The 22056-nt window shown below is 43.8% G+C and overlaps 2 protein-coding genes across 2 annotated transcripts; both read left to right on the forward strand.

Moving 5' to 3' along the window:
* Window positions 1-726: 726 nt before the first annotated feature.
* On the forward strand, window positions 727-13354 carry LOC310672756 (vomeronasal type-2 receptor 26-like; the record flags this gene model as incomplete). Its single annotated transcript, XM_083430408.1, has 6 exons — window positions 727-935; window positions 8025-8316; window positions 9352-10134; window positions 10896-11126; window positions 12143-12269; window positions 12447-13354. 6 exons carry the CDS (start codon window positions 727-729, stop codon window positions 13352-13354), a joined length of 2550 nt encoding a protein of 849 aa, XP_083286534.1.
* Window positions 13355-17096: 3742 nt separating this feature from the next.
* LOC310672757 (vomeronasal type-2 receptor 26-like) lies at window positions 17097-21862 on the forward strand (the record flags this gene model as incomplete). Its single annotated transcript, XM_083430409.1, has 4 exons — window positions 17097-17402; window positions 17501-18310; window positions 20149-20275; window positions 20964-21862. Coding segments are annotated over 4 exons (2142 nt in total), but the record flags the coding sequence as incomplete, so codon positions are not given.
* Window positions 21863-22056: the final 194 nt, after the last annotated feature.

The raw sequence follows: 22056 nt of genomic DNA on the forward strand, positions 1-22056 counted from the left end.
CTGCACCGACCCCTTTCTTGTGGGCTTCCCATTGGGGCAACTGGCTGTCCGTTTTGAGAAAAGGATGCTGGACTTTATGGACCCTTCACCTGATCCAGCTTCAGGGCATTTTTGATGTCAATCATGTTCAGTCAAACTCAACTTTCCCCCTCCTTGAACCTTGTCAGTTTCTTGAGTCAACATGTTTTTCTCCTGCTTGCACCTGCTCCCAGAGGAGACCTTTCTTCCCCTTACAATTATCAGAACCACAGTGATCTATTTTTATCCCCCATGAACCCCCTTCCAATGTTGCCTTTAAGAACAATAACACAAACATCACAATCAAGAGCAGGAGGTTATTTACTCCACCGTGCCTGAAAAGTTTGATATATAAAATATTTTGTGTGCCACAGAGTCCTTGCAGTCAAGGTCAGGTGAAAAGGATGTAGGAGATAAGTCCTTGTGAAGCTTAATCAGAATATAGGAAGCCGCCTTCTAGCTTAGTACTATCTACTGACTGGTAACAGCTCCTCAGCCCTACCTGGAACAGTTAGGAACAGTTAGGAGAGGTTGAACCTGGCACTTTTTGGGTACAAACCAATGCTCTACCACTCAGCTATATCCTTTCCTCTTTGTCTCTCAAGCCAGAGCTGGAAACGTCTTTACAGGAGTTTAGGCTTCTTCTGAAAAGCTAGCTATGGAGTTGAGAGGAACAGTCAGAAGGGATGTGTAGCAGGTGGATTCAGAATGACAACACTGCTCTTGTTGCTCCCTCTTGTAACCTACGGGATGCAGCAGAAGGCAAAATGCCCACTGAATCTGATCAGGGATGTCAACTACGTTGCAAATTTTTACAGGCCAGGAAACCATCTCATTAGTGCATTAGTATCTGCAAAAATCATTGGAGAGCAGTACCCCTTCAACTTCTACAGCACCCCCTTGAACTGGGTTTCTGCGTGAGTAATGTATTGATGTGTTTCTGCTACACCCCTGTTCTCATGATGCACCCGGGTCAGCCCCTCTAAGATGAAAGTGACTGAAGCTAGGGTGGGTTGCTCCTGGAGGTCTATGGGCTCCTAGAGGTCCATGGAGGTCTATGGGGTGTGCCTGTTGCTGGTTTTCTGTAGTTAGCCAAATGAAATTCATTCTTTCATTGTGTCTCATGGAACCTTGGAACATTTCTTGGCATGAAAATGGCAAGGCTTGTCCTTTATAGCTGGGTGCAATGATAGATGGGGAGCACAATTTGCAATGCACAATTATTTTCCCCAGGCACAAAGCAATCTATGCAACTGAAAACTGTAACTCTCTACTATGCTTTTGCAGGTGCTCTTCTCATCCTTTGATTCCAAACATGCCAACCATTTTATGGGGAGAAATGTTTGTGAGATATATAATGCCTGGAGAAGGCCTAAGATACAGTGGTAGCTACTGACCACTGCCCTCTTCCCTGCCCTCGTGGGGTGGAGGATTCTAAGCCATGAAAAGCTGCAGCGTGTCAGAGATTTTATTTTTTAAAATATTAGAAGCATTTGATTTATAAAAAGATAGGGTGAGAAAGAAATGAGAAAAAAGTGATTAAGAATGAAAAATAGAGCAAAAATACTGTTACATTACCATACAATAACCTAATATATTCTGTGTAAACACATTCCAAATACTATTGCATTTGTACAAGGAAGTCTGTGTCTATAAGCTGTCTGCTCATATGCTGCCAGTCTTGTCATGTTGTCAAGCCTTTGATGAAGGGGAATTCTTCAAATTCATCAGCCTTTTGGCAACCATTAGGGCACATGGAATCCATTTTTGCTCTCCTGTTGCCAATTTCCATACAATGGGTATATAACTGAATAGAATATTTGCCTCTGAAAATTGATCCCATGTAAGTTGACTAGACAGGACTCTAGCATTCTCCTGCCCCGGCCCTGCTCCCACGGTGGAGTCTACCTCTTTCTGAATCTTAGCAAAAAAAAACCACTGCAAAAAACCCTGATGGTGGTGGTGGTTCCATTAGAAACTCCCTGAAAGTGTCTCCTGCTTCTGTTCACCACCACTATCACCACTTGGAAGGCTCCACATTGAGCTCTAACCTGGGTCCGATTCAGAAGTTTCCTGTTTTTCAGTTTTCGGTTTTTTCAGTTTTCCATCACTGGCACTCTAGCCGTCTCAGCGATTGTTTAATCACCCTCATTTCTGGGGGAAACCATGGGGCTGTCCACACCCCATGCAATCGGGAAGGGCACTTCAGTGCTAGACAGTCGATAGCCCTGGTTAACTCCGCATTCCAGTGGGCCACCAGGAAATCAGCTGGAAGGCCATCAACATGGGATAAAACATCCCCTACCACTCTTTGGAAACTATTTGGATCTATTAAGTGGCAGGGGCAGACCATCCGAATCAGTCCCACCTCCCTGCAGGTTGTGAATGCTGCGGGTTGCGAACGTGCCTCCTGCACGGATCACGTTCGCAACCCGAGGTTCCACTATACATGTTTTGACTCGCCTTTGGAGTCATTTCATGTCTTCAGAGTGTTATGACAGCCAAATCTTGCTGCATCAGTTTAAGAATCTCCATAAGCTATTTTAGGGCAGTGGGATGCAAATACGTTCCAGCCTCCCCTCCCCATTCATTTTCGGATCAGCTATTTCATGTGCCGTTGAAGGGGCTCCGTCTCACTCAGTAGTTCTGGTATTTGTTGTTCTTGTTGTTGTTTAGTTGTGTCCGACTCTTTGTGACCCCATGGACCAGAGCACTCCAGGCACTCCTGTCTTCCACGGCCTCCTGCAGTTTGGTCAAACTCATGCTGGTAGCTTCAAGAACACTGTCCAACCATCTCGTCCTCTGTCATCCCCTTCTCCTTGTGCCTTCAGTCTTTCCCAGCATCAGGGTCTTTTCCAGGGAGTCTTCTCTTCTCATGAGGTGGCCAAAGTACTGGAGCCTCAGCTTCACAATCTGTCCTTCCAGTGAGCACTCAGGACTGATTTCCTTCAGAATGGATAGGTTTGATCTTTTTGCAGTCCATGAGACTCTCAAGAGTCTCCTCCAGCACCAGAATTCAAAGGCATCAATTCTTCGGCCATCAGCCTTCTTTATCGTCCAGCTCTCACTTCCATACATCACTATTGGGAAAACCATAGCTTTAACTATACGGACCTTTGTTGGCAGGGTGATGTCTCTGCTTTTTAAGATGCTGTCTAGGTTTGTCATTGCTTTCCTCCCAAGAAGCAGGCGTCTTTTAATTTTGTGGCTGCTGTCACCATCTGCAGTGATCATGGAGCCCAAGAAAGTAAAATCTCTCACTGCCTCCATTTCTTCCCCTTCTATTTGCCAGGAGGTGATGGGCCCAGTAGCCATGATCTTAGTTTTTTTGATGTTGAGCTTCAGACCATATTTTGCGATCTCCTCTTTCACCCTCGTTAAAAGGTTTTTTAATTCCTCCTCACTTTCTACCATCAAGGTTGTGTCATCTGCATATCTGAGGTTGTTGATATTTCTTCCGGCAATCTTAATTCCGGTTTGGGATTCATCCAGCCCAGCCTTTCGCATGATGAATTCCGCATATAAGTTAAATAAGCAGGGAGACAATATACAGCCTTGCCGTACTCCTTTCCCAATTTTGAACCAATCAGTTGTTCCATACCCAGTTCTAACTGTAGCTTCTTGTCCCACATAAAGATTTCTCAGGAGACAAATGAAGTGATCAGGCACTCCCATTTCTTGAAGAACTTGCCATAGTTTGCTGTGGTCGGCACAGTCAAAGGCTTTTGCATAGTCAATGAAGCAGAAGTAGATGTCTTTCTGGAACTCTCTAGCTTTCTCTATAATCCAGCGCATGTTTGCAATTTGGTCTCTGATTCCTCCCCTTCAAAATCCAGATTGCACTTCTGGGAGTTCTCGGTCCACATACTGCTTGAGCCTTCCTTGTAGAATTTTAAGTATAACCTTGCTAGCGTGTGAAATGAGTGTAATTGTGTGGTAGTTGGAGCATTCTTTGGCACTGCCCTTCTTTGGGATTGGGATGTAGACTGACCTTCTCCAATCCTCTGGCCACTGCTGAGTTTTCCAAACTTGCTGGCATATTGAGTGTAGCACCTTAACAGCATCATCTTTTAAAATTTTAAATAGTTCAGCTGGAATACCATCACTTCCACTGGCCTTGTTATTTGTAATGCTTTCTAAGGCCCATTTGACTTCACTCTCCAGGATGTCTGGCTCAAGGTCAGCAACCACACTACCTGGGGTGTACGATCCATCCATATCTTTCTGGTATAATTCCTCTGTGTATTCTTGCCACCTCTTCTTGATGTCTTCTGTTTCTGTTAGGTCCTTACCACTTTTGTCCTTTATTATGGTAATCTTTGAACGAAAAGATTATTCCTTTCATATCCCCAATTTTCTTGAACAGATCTCTGGTTCTTCCCATTCTGTTGTTTTCCTCTATTTCTTTACATTGCTCGTTTAAGAAGGCCTTCTTGTCTCTCCTTGCTATTTTTTGGAATTCTGCATTCAATTTCCTATATCTTTCTCTATCTCCCTCGCATTTTGCTTGCCTTCTCTCCCCCGCTATTTGTAAGGCCTCGTTGGACAGCCACTTTGCTTTCTTGCATTTCTTTTTCATTGGGATGGTTTTAGTTGCTGCCTTCTGTATAATGTTGCGAGCCTCCATCCATAGTTCTTCAGGCACTCTGTCCACCAAATCTAAATCCTTAAACCTGTTCCTCACTTCCACTGTGTATTCATAAGGGATTTGATTTAGATTGTATCTTACCGACCCAGTGGTTTTTCCTACTTTCTTCAGTTTAAGCTTGAATTTTGCTATAAGAAGCTGATGATCTGAGCCACAGTCAGCTCCAGGTCTTGTTTTTGCTGACTGTATAGAGCTTCTCCATCTTTGGCTGCAGAGAATATAATCAATCTGATTTTGATGCTGCCCATAAGGTGATGTCCATGTGTAGAGTCGTCTCTTGTGTTGTTGGAAAAGAGTGTTTGTGATGACCAGTTTGTTCTCTTGACAGAACTCTATTAGCCTATGCTCTGCTTCGTTTTGATCTCCAAGTCCAAACTTGCCAGTTGTTCCTTTTATCTCTTGATTCCCTACTTTAGCATTCCAATCCCCTATAATGAGAAGGACATCTTTCTTTGGTGTCATTTCTATAAGGTGTCATAAGTTTTCATAGAATTGGTCAGTTTCAGTTTCTTCAGCACCAGTAGTTGGTGCATAAACTTGGATTACTGTTATGTTAAAAGGTCTGCCTTGGATTCGCATCGAGATCATTCTATCATTTTTGAGATTGCATCCCAGTACAGCTTTCGCCACTCTTTTGTTGACTATGAGGGCCACTCCATTTCTTTTGCGGGTTTCTTGCCCACAGTAGTAGATATGATGGTCAGCCGAACTGAATTCTCCCATTCCCGTCCATTTTAGTTCACTGATGCCCAGGATGTCAATATTTATTCTTGCCATCTCATTTTTGACCACATCCAGCTTACCAGGGTTCATGGTTCTTGCATTCCAGGTTCCTATGCAATATTTTTCTTTACAGCATTGGACTTTCCTTTCGCTTCCATGCATATCCGCAACTGAGCGTCCTTTCGGCTTTGGCCCAGCCGCTTCATCAGCTCTGGATCTACTTGTCCTCCGCTCTTCCTCAGTAGCATGTTGGACGCCTTCCGACCTGAGGGGCTCATCTTCCAGCGTCATAACTTTCATATGCCTGTTGTCTTTGTCCATGGAGTTTTCTTGGCAGGGATACTGGAGTGGCTTGCCGGTTCCTCCTCCAGGTGGATCACGTTTGGTCAAAACTCTCCACTATGACCTGTCCATCTTGGGTGGCCCTGCACGGCATAGCTCATAGCTTCTCTGAGTTATTCAAGCCCCTTCACCACACAGCAAGGCAGTGATCCAAGAAGGGGGTTCTGGTATTTATGTCGCTCATAATTAAGCCTCTTCAAGATTAGGAGTAAAATAAGGTAGCAGATACAATATTACCCAATTAGCCATGATTTTTGTTCACACAGATTAGCATTGTTTGCAGTTTAGCATTTTTTATGGAGACATTTCAGACCGGAAGTGTTGAGCGTGAGAAATGAGGAGCCATCGGCAACTGTGTTTGGCTCTATTCCCTCAGTTCCTCCCAAAATGTCATGCATGTGATGTCATATGCGCAGCCATCCTCCTCAATCTTAGGTGCAAGTTTTTATTTATTTATTCAATTAATTTATTTACTGCCATTCATCCTAATATCTCGGGCCTTGAATGAATAAAACTTTATTTGCATAGCCAACAGGCCATAGCACCGAAGGACAAACACCAACAGAAATACATTACAAATATAGTTAAAATCTTGTGACCTATTAAAACCCTAGGTAAATTAATAATCTCAGTACTTAAAACTTAGCAGAAGTAATAAAATAATAGTACTAAAACATGATAATAATCATAAAAACCCAGGCGAGGAATCCGGGTGACCACACTGATATCATTCAGATACCAGCTCTCAATCTCATTGCTCTCTCGATAAATTTGGCAACCTTCTCTGTTGTCGAGCTGTTCTGATCGGCTAGAAGTGAGCACAATTTGGCTTCGCAAGAGCGGCCGGGGATGGCAGATAGGAGCGGCGTGATGGTCTCGTCCCTAAGATCTTTATATAGGGAGCAAGACAAGAGAACGTGTGACGCCGTCTCTACATAGCCAGCTCCACAGGGGCAGAGCCGGTTCTCAAATGGAATTTTTTGATATCTGCCTTCAAGAACAGCTGACGGTAACATATTTAGTCTGGCCAGTGTAAAGGCCCGCCTAAGTTTTGGGATGGTTAAGGTGGACAAATAAGGTGCCCGAAAATCAAAATGGGAGGGGGGCAGATAGGCGTACCAAGCACTAAATTTCTTAATATAGGCCAGATTATTCTGCTGCTCAATATCCTTCAAGCGCTGTTCGATAATGGTTTTTGCCTTGGGGAGACCCACTTCCAGGAGATGCTGTGCTTGTAGGCCACATGTAAGTAGTTTTTGATGCACTACTTTGGACCACCGACTTCTATGAGCGTCTCGTGCTACTAGAGGTAATAGTCCGGATGGGTTTAAATTTAAACGAAGCCAATAGTTGAATGTTCTTATCCAGGTCCGGGTCTCGACGGAGAGGAGGCCGGTCTCCAGCCGTAGGGCCGCATTTGGTACGCATGATGGAACGGCTAGAATCTGTCTTAGGAATTTAGACTGGACTGTTTCGAGTGTGCGGCAATGATTTCCCGTCCAGATTTGGGCCCCGTAGAGTAGTTGTGCCAAGGGTTTTGCTTGAAAGACCTCCAAAGCTGCTGGGATATGTCTGCCCCCCTTCGTAAAGTAAAAGCGAGACAGTATTTTGACGCTTTGAGATGCTTTTTCCCTAGCATATTTATGGTGGGCCTCCCAGGCCCCTGTTGACTGGAAAACTACTCCGAGGTATTTGAAAATTTTGACCTGTTCTATTGGCTGATTGTCCATCTCCCATCTGTGATGTCTGTGTCTCCTAGCGAAGACCATGACTTTAGTTTTTTGGTGATTGACCACCAATTGATCTCTCCTGCAGTAAGCTGAGAATTCTCTTAGTAGCCTTTTGAGGCCTACTTTAGTTCGTGATAAGAGAACCGCGTCATCCGCATAGAGGAGCACTGAAATTGATTTTTCGGCCAGTTTGGGGGCATGAAACTCCGGGGATGTTAGGTGTTTGACCATGTCATTGATATATAAGTTAAATAAGGCTGGGGCTAGAATGCAACCCTGCTTGACTCCTTTGGTGGCTGGTACAGGGCCAATTATCTCGGGCCCGTTCACAGAATAAAATACCGTTGGCACCTCTGCCACTGGAGCTGGTGGTGGGTTCAGGGGGCCGATTTGTGTCCTGGTTTTTTCTCCATTCTTCTCTCCTGCAAAGATACTTTGGACATTGCTGCACTTTGCCCTAGTTACTGTGCTCCTTTCCCATTGGCTTTGATTTATACAAAAAAGAATGTGACTCTCAATTTCACTGAATCTAACATGAATATGTGACATAATTCTTTTCGCAGTTTTGTGACTAAGAGGGCATGGCAAATTCTTAGCTTTTTGCTGGCTGTTCAGGATGTCAATCATAACTCCAGGCTCCTACCCAACATCACCCTGGGCTACAGCATCTATGAGACCCATTTTGATGGAAGAACGACTTCTGATGCCCTGACAGATCTGCTTGCTGGTGGGAGAATCAATATTCCAAACTACACCTGTGGAAGGCAGAAAACATTACTGGCTGTTCTTGAACGGGGTGAATCCGACATCTCCATGCACATTGCAGGCATATTGGGCATCTACAAAATCCCACAAGTAAGAATGAGCTTCAAGTCAGGCACACCCCACATTTGCCATCTCATGAAACAACAAGTTTTGCTGAGGATAATATAACTATTTTATTAAATAAATTGAGCAAAATGATAGTAAGAAAGGAACTTAATGCTAAATGTACAATTGTTTCAATATAGATCATCTTCAATATGCATTTACAAAACAATAAATAACCAATCTTCCCCCCCCCCAAAAAAGCCATGCTAAAGGTGGAATTATACTTGGAGGTGTTTCAATGTTATGATTTCATCTATGATCTGAAGCAAGGCAACCTAGCCAATACCATTATTATTATTATTATTATTATTATTATTATTATTATTATTATTATTATTTTAATATTTATACCCCGCCCATCTGGCTGGGTTTCAAAGGCCACTCTGAGCAGCTCCAAACAGAATATTAAAAACATGATAAAACATCATTGAAAGAAAATGGCTTTATAGATATTTGGAGATTCTACCATCCTACTGATAAAGACCTCTCTTTCTATTCTCATGTCCACGATTCGTATATCCATAGAGATTTTCACCAATTACTTCATTCCTAGTAGCAAAAATGACTAAAACTGAAATCCACCCAATGACTTATGCTGATCGTGCCCCAATATTGATAAAATACAACTTGCAGAAGCTCTATCTAACAAAATATTATGTTTGGACAACTACATCTTGCCAAATGAAAGAGTTAGAGGTGAGGTAGCACAATATCTTTATTAATGTTTTTGGCCACAATATTGCTCCAGAGGTAACCTGATCCATTATGACTCTTCTCTATTGACCTTATGCGGCCTGATGAAGATTTATTATTATGATTCCTGCAGGCATTTTAATTGACGTTTGGTTTAATAGATATACCTTCTTGGTTTTTTTTCCTATTGACTCTTTCTTAACTGCTTAGGGAGTGGAATACATTGCTAAAATAAAATTAAAATAGTTTATTTAAGATAAGGTTGATGTTGATAATTAAATTTGTCCTGAAAAGCAAAGCATCGGTCTCTTTCCCTTATCTCACCAGCTCAGTTCTGGCTTCGTTCTTCATGATAAAAAACAGTCCCCTTTTGTCAACTCAATGGTCCCAAATGAAGAAGCTCAGTACGATGGGGTGGTCCAACTCCTCCTGCACTTCAGATGGACATGGGTGGGCCTCTTTGTTTCAGACAATGACAATGGAGAAAAGTTCTTGAGCACCTTGACCCCTCTGATGAGCAAAAGGGAAATTTGTGCTGCCTTCACTGAAAGAGTACAACGGAAAACCTCCCTGTGGTTCTCTCATGAGCCATCTGCCATGTGGAGACAAGTCAATGTATTTGTTTACTATACAGATTCTCAGTATGGATTTTATGTTATCATAGAGGTACAATCTTTCTTTGAAAGGACACAAACCGGGGGGAAGGTCTGGATCACCACTGGTCTTCGGGATAACATCTTGTTTTATGAGACGGAAGCCTACCGATATGCCCATGGTTCATTGTCCTTTGTAATGAAGCCCAAAAAGGGGACAAAAAAGGACTACTATGACCCAATAGCTTCTGCTTCTTGGCATGAAGCATTTGGTTGTTCATATTCAAAGCATGCCTTATCTGTGAGGAATTGGGAAAGATGCAGAGAGAAGGAGAATCAGATGCTGCTGCCCCAGGAGGAGATTGAAGGAATCCACTCCCAAGACAGTTATATCACTTACTACAGTGTCCAAGCTGTGGCTCAGGCCTTGAATGCAGCCTATTCATCTAGATCAAAGCAGAGGTTGATGGTGGGTGGAGGAGACAAGATGGAATTTCAAAGTCTACAGCCATGGCAGGTATGGCCTCTCGCTTTTGAAGATTGTGATTTATTTTCCAACTCTGGAATCATCATGATAGGAACATAGCATACCCTACAAGTGTCCTGGAAAAACTGGGACACCCCATTCCCCCCCCCATTTGCACACAGCAGCTATGTATCCATGTGACAAATGGAAGGAATATCCAACCAATGATTTCCACCTCCAAACATCTTTATAATCTGTGACTACCAGGGTCCTGATGCCACTGAATCTTTTGGTCTTAACTATTGAGCCTCTTGCCGATTGCAAGGTTGGCAGTTCAAATCTGCACAAGGTGGTGAGTTCCCATTGCTTTGTCCCAGGTCCTGCCAATCTAGCTGTTTGAAAGCTTACCAGTGTGAGTAGATAAATAAGTACCACTGCAGTGGGACACATTACGGTCCTCTGTGCACCAGAAGTGGTTTACTCGTGCTGGCCACATAACTTGGAAAGCTGTCTGCCGACAAACGCCAGGTCCCTCAGCCTGAAAGCAGAGATGAGCACCACACTCAAAATTGAATACACCTGGATTTAACTGTCCAGAAATCCTTAACTGCTTTCTTTATATTTTTCCTTTAAGATTGGTGCTATAGAAAACAGGATCCTGTAGCAGACAGATGACTCCATCCTTCTTAGAACTTTGTGTTCCACCTTTATTAATTCCATGATGACCATACATAATTTTACATAATTTCTCAAAATCATAACCAATCTTTTCTAATGGATGCCATCCAACATGGTTTTCTCTGTTGTTCTAGCTTCATTTATTCTTGAAGGAAGTCCATCTGTCTTCTAATACTTCAGCTGATGGACAGTACTTGGATGAGAATGGGGCACTGGCCATTGACTTTGATGTTGTTAATTGGGTGCTATTTCCTAATAAGTCGCATGCTAGCGTGAAGATTGGGAGCATAGAGAGACAGGAGTCTTCAAATCTAAAGTTCACCATTAGCCCAGAAACAATAGTATGGTCCACACTGTGGAAGAAGGTAGGAGAAATGTTATGTGCCTTTTAAATATCTATGGTATATTCTACACTATAATAACTAGCTGAACATTATATATGAGGCTTTTATTGCAATCATGGACACTTCACTGGAGCAAAATCCCCTGGAGCTTAACGGATCTCAAACTTGAATATGTATAAAATTTGACAATGAATAAGAGGCCTACAAAATGAATTACCAAATAAACAGTTGTAATAAATATATATTCATCCAGCTGGGAAGGCTTTCTTATTATAATTTTTTATTAGTTTTTTTAACATATCATTTTCAACGGTAATTAAACATACTTTTACATCTTATTCAAATTTTTGACTTCCATCAATCCTGTCTGAAAATTTTCCAATCTAATCTCTCAGTATGCATTTCTTATCTTCCCTATTACATTTCAAACTCATAACCAATATCTCTATCTTCGTATATTTCTCCTTACAAAACATCTTGTAGTCCTACTAGCGTAATTTGTTGATTACAGTTGCTCTTCAAATAATTCATGTACTTCTTCCAATCTTCTGTAAATCTCTGGTCCCACAGGTTTTGAATCTTTCCTATCCTTTTGTCCAATTCTGCACAGTCCATTAATTTCGTCTGCCATTCTTCTTTCATCGGAATTTCTTCTTGTTTCCATTTCTGGGCTAACAATACTCTTGCCGCAGTTGTTGCATATAAAAACAATTTAACATCTTGCCTATAGATGGAAAACTTTCTAAAATGAAAACACTTAACAGGTTTCACAGCCATGCTGCTCAACAAAAAGCAAAAAAGGAATCATTCCTAATTGGGCCTGAGCTCATTTTGGGTCATAGAAAGTAAATATGCCTTTTCATGTTTCATGTTTTATTATCTTTTATATGTGCTAGAAACTGCCCAGAGTGTCTGGGGAAACCAAACCAGATGGGTGGGGTATAAACAACAACAACAACAACAACAATAATGATAATCCTTCCAAAACAATCCATTTCTAAAGCCTCAATGCTGCTCCTCCTTCTATTGATTTCCAGACCACGCCTCATGCAAGATGCACAAAGAGCTGTTGCCCTGGATTTGCCAAGAAGATTCAGGAAGGGAAGCCTCCGTGCTGCTATGACTGTGCTCCCTGCTCAGAAGGGACAGTCTCCACTCAGGAAGGTAGGACACGACACCAGTGGAAAGAAGCCATGGGTTGAAACTTCTCTACCTGTGAACACAGTGTTCTTTCTTTATCTCTCCCATACGCCAACCAATTCCCACAATTGTAACAGCATTCAGACTGCTCTAGCTGTGTGACTAATGTTAGGATAATTATGTCTCTTTTACTCTGTGCAGATGCCAATGAATGCATCAAATGTCCAGAAGATCAGCATCCAAACAAGGAGCGAGATCAATGTGTCCCCAAAGCAACCAACTTCTTGTCCTATGAAGATTATTTGGGGATCCTCCTGGCTTCCGTTGCCCTCCTCTTATCCTCAACCACAGGTTTTATTTTGGGAATATTCGTGAAATACAATGAAACTCCCCTAGTCAAAGCCAACAACAGGGACCTCTCCTACATCCTCCTCTTCTCCCTCCTGCTCTGCTTTTTGTCCTCTTTCCTCTTCATTGGCCGGCCAAGGAAAGTCAACTGTCTTCTCCGACAAACGGTCTTCAGCATTGTCTTTTCATCTGCCATCTCTTCTGTCTTGGCAAAAACCATCACTGTGGTTCTGGCCTTCTTGGCTACCAAGCCAGGGAACAGGCTGAGGAAATGGCTGGGGAAGAGTCTGGCCAACTCCATTGTCATTTCCTGTTCCACTGTCCAAGTTGTCATCTGCACCACCTGGCTGGGAGTTTCTCCTCCTTTCCCAGACTCTGACATGAGCTCTCAGCCTGGAGAGATCATCTTGCAGTGCAATGAAGGGTCTGTTGTTATGTTTTACGCTGCCCTCGGCTACATGGGTCTCCTGTCTGCCATCTGCCTCACAGTGGCTTTCCTAGCCAGGAAGCTGCCTGGGGCCTTCAATGAAGCCAAGCTGATCACCTTCAGCATGCTGGTCTTCTGCAGTGTTTGGGTGTCCTTTGTGCCCACCTACCTGAGCACCAAGGGGAAATACATGGTGGCCGTGCAGATCTTCTCTATCTTGGCTTCCAGTGCTGGGCTTCTGGGCTGCATCTTCATGCCCAAATGCTACATTATTGTACTCAGGCCTGAGCTGAACATGAAGGAGCATCTGACAACAACTAAGCATGGCATTTGATTTTTAGCACTGGGGGTAGGACTGGACATTACATTTTGGCACCTGAAGCAAACCACAAAATGGTACACACAGACACACACCAGGGAAGAAGGGGTGATTGAAGATCGACATTGGGAACAAGGGAATCAAATCAACTTTACAAGCCTCGCTTGTCTACACATACATGTACCTGTAACTAAAGGTAAAGGTAAAGGTACCCCTGCGAGTACGGGCCAGTCGTGTCCGACTCTGGGGTTGCGTGCTCATCTTGCTCTAAAGGCCGTGAGCCGGCGCCGTCCGAAGACACTTCCGGGTCACGTGGCCAGCGTGACGAAGCTGCAGCTGGCGAGCCAGCACCAGCACAGCGCACGGAAACACCGTTTACCTTCCCGCTATAAAGCGGTCCCTATTTATCTACTTGCACTGTACCTGTAACTATGCTCCATTAATTTCTTCACTGCCGCCCATTCCCTCAGAATGCTTCAAAGAAATGAATGAGGTATAGTGGAGACTGGTGTCTTTGCGATATATGGTTTATTTACACATATGTACAACCTGAGCCTGCCATAGAGGGGTTCACAGCTCTGACTCTCTCGCTTCCTGGCTTACTACTTGGCCTCTCACTCAGAGACCCACCCTTTGTTTCTCTTAATGGCACCTTGCCCATGCTATCACCTCACCAGGAAGCTAGCCTGGCTATTAGAAGGGAGCCCAGTCGTTCAGCCCAACCTCAATGAATTCATAACAGTATTAACAACTGAAAATCATTATTTAGCAGAGTGCATTCCAATTGCTTAACAACTTCCAGAAAAGCCATTAAGTGGTTTGCCGAGACCCTCTTGTTGTTGTTTGTTGTTTAGTTGTTTAGTCGTGTCCGACTCTTCGTGACCCCATGGACCAGAGCACGCCAGGCACTCCTGTCTTCCACTGCCTCCCGCAGTTAAACTCATGCTGGTAGCTTCGAGACCCCCTTAGCCCCTTTCAATTGGTCCAGAGTGGCGGAGGGAGTTTGGGAACATTTTAGGCAAATCCTCTATACTCCTTGTTGACTTGTGAGGTAATCCGATTATAAATTTAGTTTCAAACTGTCACTATTTAGGAAAGCTAGTTGGAGCTTCCACAAATGCCTGTTATGGGGCTTTGCCTCAGGAACAAAACACAAAAATACTTTGAATCCTCACATGACAAAACTCCTGAGGTAATTTGTATTTATTCAATTATTTTAATGTGGCCCCCTAGAAAAAGGAACAACCCTTCCCTGACTCTTCAGACCTTGCATGGAAAGAGGGCAGCATTCCTCCACAGAGAGACCATTTGGGCATGACCTTTCAGCACCCTCAGGAAAAAAGAGCGGGAAACCCCTCAGATAGAGGGAGACTCCCATGTCCCTGGCCAGATGGTTCATATATCCCTGCTTGTTCTGAGCAGAAAAGTTTAACCTTTTCTCCACAGAAGCATCCAAATCCATGGCACCACTCCTTGGCCTAAACACCCAACATTTCAGGTCTGAAGAACGAGGAAGAAAGACTGTGTCAAATGTAGAGGGTTACTCACCACAGACTAGTCAATCTCCCAAACTTTTGATTAACACCATTTCCAGCAGCTGACAGACTCTGCATCAGATTCAGCATCAGCCATCAAGGCAGGAAACCAACTTAAATGGGGCTTTTTTTTCCAGCTGGAGCTTGCCGGAACAGAGTGGGTGCCATTGTTATTATAAGAGAAACAGTGATGCGTTCGTGGTGAGTTCCGGCACCTCTTTTTCTAGAAAAAGAGCACTGAACTTAACCCTGATGGGACGGTGTGTGAGAAGGGAGAGAATCCACTCAGCCAGCCAAGCAGTTTGGAAGGCTTGTGGGAAAGCACTGCAAGAGGGTATTGTGTGTGTCAGACTGCATTTGCACTGTATCCTTAAAGGGGCATTTAAATAACGTCCCCCATCCCTTGTAAATAAGGCTGGCTGTAAGCAAGAAGATAGGCAGGTGGCGGGTGGAGGAGGCTGAGGTTGGTGTGGCAGTGCCCCAGTTGTGCTACTGGACAAGCCTCCATTGGTCATTTGGACTGATCCAGGTGTAGGGCTTTTCTAACGCTCTTGTCCCCAAAGTTCAGGCCAAACTCAAACACCTGACTGATGACAAACTTGGACATCTACATGCCCAAGTGCTACATTATTATTCTAAGGTCTGATCTGAAGAAGCACCTGACGACAAAACACTAAAGATGGCATCTGATCTTTATCAGAGCTGAACTCTAATCAAGAGGTCGAAGCAACATCTTGCAGGAATGAACTCTCTTGTTCAGATGTGGGAATGACACGGAGCATCTCCTTCAAGTTATGAAAAATAAGATTCCGACATTTATTTTATTTCTGTGCAGAAATAACCAGGAAGTATTTATTCCCAAATTCTCTGGCCCCGTTCTAACACATCCCATACCATTTTATACATCAATAAAGCACATTCCACAAATTCCATTAAGTTTAAATTTCATACCCAATCCAAATACTGGGTTTCCCTCACCCCATTTTCCTTATAAGGCACTAACCCATGTGATTTTCCACAGTGGAAAGCATGTGTAATGACTACCAGTTTAAGCAAAGGAGCTTCCTCATAATCTGCTAGAATCTAACTGCAGGATTAGATTACACCTCCAGTTATCAACCACATCCTTCTGAGAATGCTCAGTAAGTCGAAACTTTATATGGTATGATTCTCTGTATTTCACTAGTACAGACCTTCATTTGAGGTTTTAAAGAAAAGGTTGGATGGCCACAGTCCATTTGTCCACTGGCTGTATGGACTGACCCATTGGTAGGGCTCTTCGAATACTATTGTCACAAAAGTTCAGGCCAAACTCTCTCTCACACGCACACAAACACATGGCTGATGTCAGACGGAGAGTTGCATCTGCTATCCCTCACAAACATGTTTTTCTCCAGCTCTGTCCCTTCCCCTCAAACCACACAACGGCTCCAGGATGTTGCAGAGAGGAGCTTTCTTCCTGTTGTAATTACAGAAATCATGGTGATTTTCTATAGCCGAAGCCCAAGAGAGATTTCTGGACGTTGCCCAGGCTTCAGAATCAAGGCCGACGTGAGGTTACTCATTGCATCGTTCCTGGGGGAATAATATCTCTGTCGGAGGCAGAGTGAGTCAAGATTTAGAGCAGGTGCAAGTGGGGGAGATGTGTGTGTGATCCTTAAAAGCTCTGAAGTCACCAGTGACCACTAGCTCCATGGGTGATGACACTGCAGCTTTGGTCTTGCATGGGATTCCCCTTGCACAAGCTCACAGGAGAGGTGGAGGAGCTACAGCCAGAATGGTATCCCTGCTGCTGCTACTTCTACTGGTCCTATTGATGCCTCACAGAGTCTTTGGAAACCCCAAGGCAAAATGCCCCCTGAATCTGATCAGGGAAGAAAAGGGAGCGCAGAATTACTTCCGGCCTGGAGACTTCCTCGTTAGTGGGATAATCTCTCCAAAACAATTTTTCGATCAACTTCCATATGTCTTTTCTCAGCCCCCGTTAACTAGGTTTGATGAGTAAGTAACTGTATTCTGGTGCCTCTTATGCTTCTTTACACACACTTACAAACACAGAGAGAGAAAGAGAGAGAAAGAATTCTGAAGCAGGAAATGGATTTTCTCCTTGAAACAAGGATATGTTTCTTCCCACATCAAACATACAGGCTGTTCTTTGGTGATCATATCATAGTTCTTTTCATTAAATGGTGAAGAGCAGTTTCACATTGTTTTATTAATCTGTTTATTGCAGTGAGTCAGATAGACGCTACTGGCACATCTTGTCTTTCCTGTTCACCATCCAAGAGATCAACAGAGACCCCAGGATCTTACCTAACATCACCTTGGGCTACAACCTCTATGAGAACTTTTTTGATGCAAGGATGACTTCTGATGTCATGCTAGACCTGCTTTCGGGTGGGGAAAGCAACATCCCAAACTATACCTGTGGAAAAGCAAATAATAACCTGCTGGGTGTTCTTGAGGGGGCCAATTCTGTAATCTCAAAACAGATTTCGACCATGTCAGGCATCTACAAAATCCCACAGGTATGAAGGAGGGCATAAAACCCAATTTTTCTTCAGAGGAGTCAAGATGTTTACCTTGAGACCAAAACAAATCACTAATCTCTCCCTTCCCTCACTAGATCAGTTATGGCTTTAATGCTCAGGCTATGGATGATAAATCCCAGTTCCCTTTTGTCTACCGGATGCTCCCCAAAGAAGATACTCAGTCCCAGGGGATTATCAAGCTGCTCCTGCATTTCGGATGGACGTGGGTTGGCCTCTATGCTTCGGACAATGAGAATGGAGAAAGGTTTGTGGGTGCCCTGACATCTCAGATGATCCTCCGTGGAATCTGTGTCGCCTTCACACATAGGCTATCAGAAAGCAATGCATATCGATCACTCATGCCAAAGGTGCCATTCATCATATGGAGACAAGTCAATGTATTTCTTTACTATGAGAACACTTACACGGGATGGATACCAATCATGGCATTACAAAATATAATCATGGGAGGAGCTGGGGCAAGAGTTTGGATCACAACAGATTTTCAGGACATCAACATGAATTTGCATTCACCTCCAAAGTATTTTGAGAACATCCATGGTTCTCTCTCCTTTGTAATGAAGACCAAAAAACTGACCAAACGTGATTACTATGCACCATCTTCATATCTTCTTTATTGGTTTTGGAGAAAAGCATTTTATTGCTTATATGCGAAGCATACCTTGTCTGTGAAAGGTCAGACAAAATGCACCGAGAAGGAGGCGCTGGAGACTCTGCCCCGGGAGGAGCTGGAGAGAGCCCTGTCCCAAGACAGCTACAGCACTTACTTCCATGTCCAGGCCGTGGCGCACGCTTTACATGCTGCATGTTCATCGAGATCAAAACGGATGCCGAGGATGAGTGGGACAGACAGTTTGGGGTGTCAAAGTCTACAGCCATGGCAGGTATTTCCGTTCACCTTTTTGCAAACTTCAATCCATCCTCACAACTGTGAAATAAGATCTAGTAGCAGGACGAATAATTTGTCCTTTTATGACACAAATCCAATTGATGAGGTTCTTGTGCAGATCAATATTTCTGCCCACCATGGGTATGTCAGAAGAAGACCCTCTCATTTTCCTATGGTTACTCCTTAGTGCTCTGAGAGGAGTCAACTTAGCTGAAGTTCGTGTGTCCTCATCTCCTCCTCTGTCTCTGCTGGCCTTCAGTGAGCAGCTGCAACACGGATGGAGCGGGAACACAAGCCTTCTGGTCACACAGGTCTTCCCCACGATGCTAAGAAGTACACTCACTGACCTTTTTCTATTTCAATGTTTATATACTGCCCTTTGTTCTCTCTCTCTCTCTCTCTCTCTCTCTCTCTGTGTGTGTGTGTGTGTGTGTGTGTACACTGGTTGGTTTATAATATATCAACAGAACACAATTATCTATTACGATTACGATATCTTTTATTAAAAGTGCTGAAAGTTTCAAAACAATACCAACTGTGTATAGGATAAAACAGAAGAAAAAAAGAATAGCCATAGCAGAGACCTTTTCCACATACTAAAAATGCTTATTGAAACAAAGATATTAAATAATAGGAACTTTCTAACTTTGTGTCCATGTGCAGAAATTAGCACCAGGTGTGTAACAAAGCAGCAATTGTCACAATTGGGACTGTTTCTGTTCTTCTCCAATATGTTGTTTCCACTGAGATGTACACCACGATGGAATGACTGGGTCTCAAATTGCTGCTAAAAATTCAGTAACAAATCACCCGTATGTTCATTAGCATAAGCCAGGCATAGACAAACTCGGCCCTCCAGATGTTTTGGAACTACAATTCCCATCATCCCTGACCACTGGTCCTGTTAGCTAGGGGTGATGGGAGCTTTGGCCCCAAAACATCTGGAGGGCTGAGTTTGCCTATCCCTGACAAAAGAGTTGATTCTGCATTCATCGCTCTTGTGCCCAAGAGCTCTAACAGCTCTGGCCAGTTGGTCATTAATGCCCAGAGTGCCTGGGGCAACCCAATCAAATGGGTGGGTACAAATATCATCATCATCATCATCATCATCATCATCTAGGTCAGTGGTTCCCACTGGGGGTCCATGTAACCCACCCAGGGGGTCTTCGGCACTATTCATATAACAAAAGCACTCTGCCTGCCTGTGACTCCCAGCAACTTTCATTCCAGCTTCATCCCTCCTTAAGAGCAACCCAGTTTTCTAATACCTCCATGGGTGGAATGCAGTTGGATGAGAATGGGGAGCTGCCAGGCAACTATGACCTTGTGAACTGGGTGGTGTTTCCCAATGAGTCTCATGCCAGAGTGAAAGTTGGGAGTATAGAGAGAGAGACATCCATTGACACAAAGTTCGCTATCAACCCGGATGCTATTTTGTGGCCCCAGAGGTTTAACAAGGTAGGGGAAACTTTTTCTACATGGCATCTGTTGATATACATTAATTTGAGGAATAATTCACACAGGACTTGGACTGCAGTCCTTTGCCCAGTGCAGGGGTGGGAGCTGGCATGCAAGGGTGTCCCCCTCATACCGTGAGCCCCATATCCATGAAGTGGACATGGAATATCCACATTCCATTTTGAAATCTGGAAATTTGGGTTTGACAGTGACACCAAGCAAGGAAACACACCAGATAAGTTTTTGAGGAACGTGCCAGAAGTCCTGGCAGGGCTAGTGGTCCATGAGATGCTGTTGGGTCCAATCCAGACTCTATCAACCAGTTCCATAGACAGAAATTGTCCCCTTGATGCACCTTCCTCTCTTTGTGCTTAGACTGTGCCTTGCTCCAGATGCACCGAAAGCTGTCACCCTGGATATTTCAAGGTGATCCAAGAAGGGGAGCCGGTTTGCTGCTATGTTTGTTCTCCGTGTGCGGAAGGGACCATCTCCACTCAGGAAGGTGGGTGACTCCAAGGGAGAGGCCATTTCTTCGGGGAATAGAAAGAGGGCGAAGATTCACTCAGATACATTTTCTGTTGAGATCTGAGAGCAATCTCTTAACAATTATCTAGACATACAAAATCTGAATCTAGACATACAAAAAAAAGTTTCAAGAAAATGTGTTGTAAACATCATAAGGGGAAATCACTCTACAGTGTCATCTGGTGTCACAGTGTTATAACACATTTTAAATGCTTTTAAAAAACAACCCACTGTATCTGAGTCCCCTTCAGAGTTTGTAATCATCTCCCACAAAACAAAACACCTTAACTGCCAAAGGTGAAGGTACAGAAATGTGTCTTCAACCAGGCAAAGAGAGTGGGAGAATGAAGACAGTAGACACACCTCTGGAGGATGGTCATTGTCTCTCAGCTCTACCTACATCCCAAGGGGATGAAAAGTGAGAAAAATCTTGTGTGTCAACTCTATGTCCTTGGAGGAAAGGAGGGGTGCAAAAGTGGAAATTAAATAAGTACACAGATAAAACTAAATAAGTACACAGATAAAACTAAATAAGTACAAAGATAAAACATTGTTATTTCCTGAGCTCCAGAACATCAGCACCCCCCTCCACCAAAAAAAAGTATTTGAAGCTACGTGGTTATGGATGCAAGGAATATTAGAGCCACTCTTTTCCTCCTTCTCAGATGCAACGCACTGCACCAAATGTCCAGAAGATCAGCATCCAAACAAGGACCAAGTTCGATGTCTTCCCAAGATTATCAACTTCCTAGACTACGAAGAGAATTGGGGGATCCTCTTGGCTTCCCTAGCCCTCTTCCTGTCATTAGCTGCAGGCTTTGTGTTGGCAATCTTCATTAAATTCCTAGAAACTCCAATAGTCAAAGCCAACAACAGGGACCTCTCCTATATCCTCCTCATCTCCCTCCTGCTCTGCTTTTTGTCCTCCTTCCTCTTCATTGGACGGCCAAGGAAAATGACTTGCCTTCTCCGCCAGACAACCTTCAGCATCATCTTCTCAGTTGCTGTCTCTTCTGTCTTGGCAAAAACCGTCACTGTGGTGTTGGCCTTCTTGGCCACTAAACCAGGGAACGGGGTGAGGAGATGGCTGGGGAAGAGTTTGACCCACTCCATTGTCATTTCCTGCTCCAGTGTCCAAGGTCTCATCTGTACCATCTGGCTAGGGATCTCTCCTCCATTCCCAGAATTTGACATGAGCTCCCAACTTGGAGAGATCATTGTCCAATGCAACGAAGGGTCTGTTGCCATGTTTTACGCTGCTCTCGGCTACATGGGCTTCTTGGCGGCCATCTGCTTCACGGTGGCTTTCCTAGCCAGGAAGCTGCCTGGGGCCTTCAATGAAGCCAAGCTGATCACCTTCAGCATGCTGGTCTTCTGCAGTGTTTGGGTGTCCTTTGTGCCCACCTACCTGAGCACCAAGGGGAAATACATGGTAGCCGTTCAGGTCTTCTCCATCTTGGTCTCCAGTGCTGGGCTCCTGGGCTGCATCTTCATGCCCAAGTGCTACATTATTTTACTGAGGCCTGATCTGAACACGAAGGAGCATCTGACTACAAAACACTAAACATCAGATCTGTTTAGAACCTTGGTTCTCAAACGCCTTAGTACTCAAACAACTTAGAACCCAAACACTACAAACCCGAAGTAAGTGTTCCGGTTTGCGAACTTTTTTGGGAAGCTAAATGTGCTCCGTTTTGAGTCTTATGCTTCCGATTTGAGTCCCACACTTCTGTTTTGGGTGCCACAGTTCCGTTTTGA

The sequence above is a fragment of the Podarcis tiliguerta genome, assembly GCF_965153285.1.
Source record: "Podarcis tiliguerta genome assembly, chromosome: 2".
Taxonomy (NCBI): Eukaryota; Metazoa; Chordata; class Lepidosauria; order Squamata; family Lacertidae; genus Podarcis; species Podarcis tiliguerta.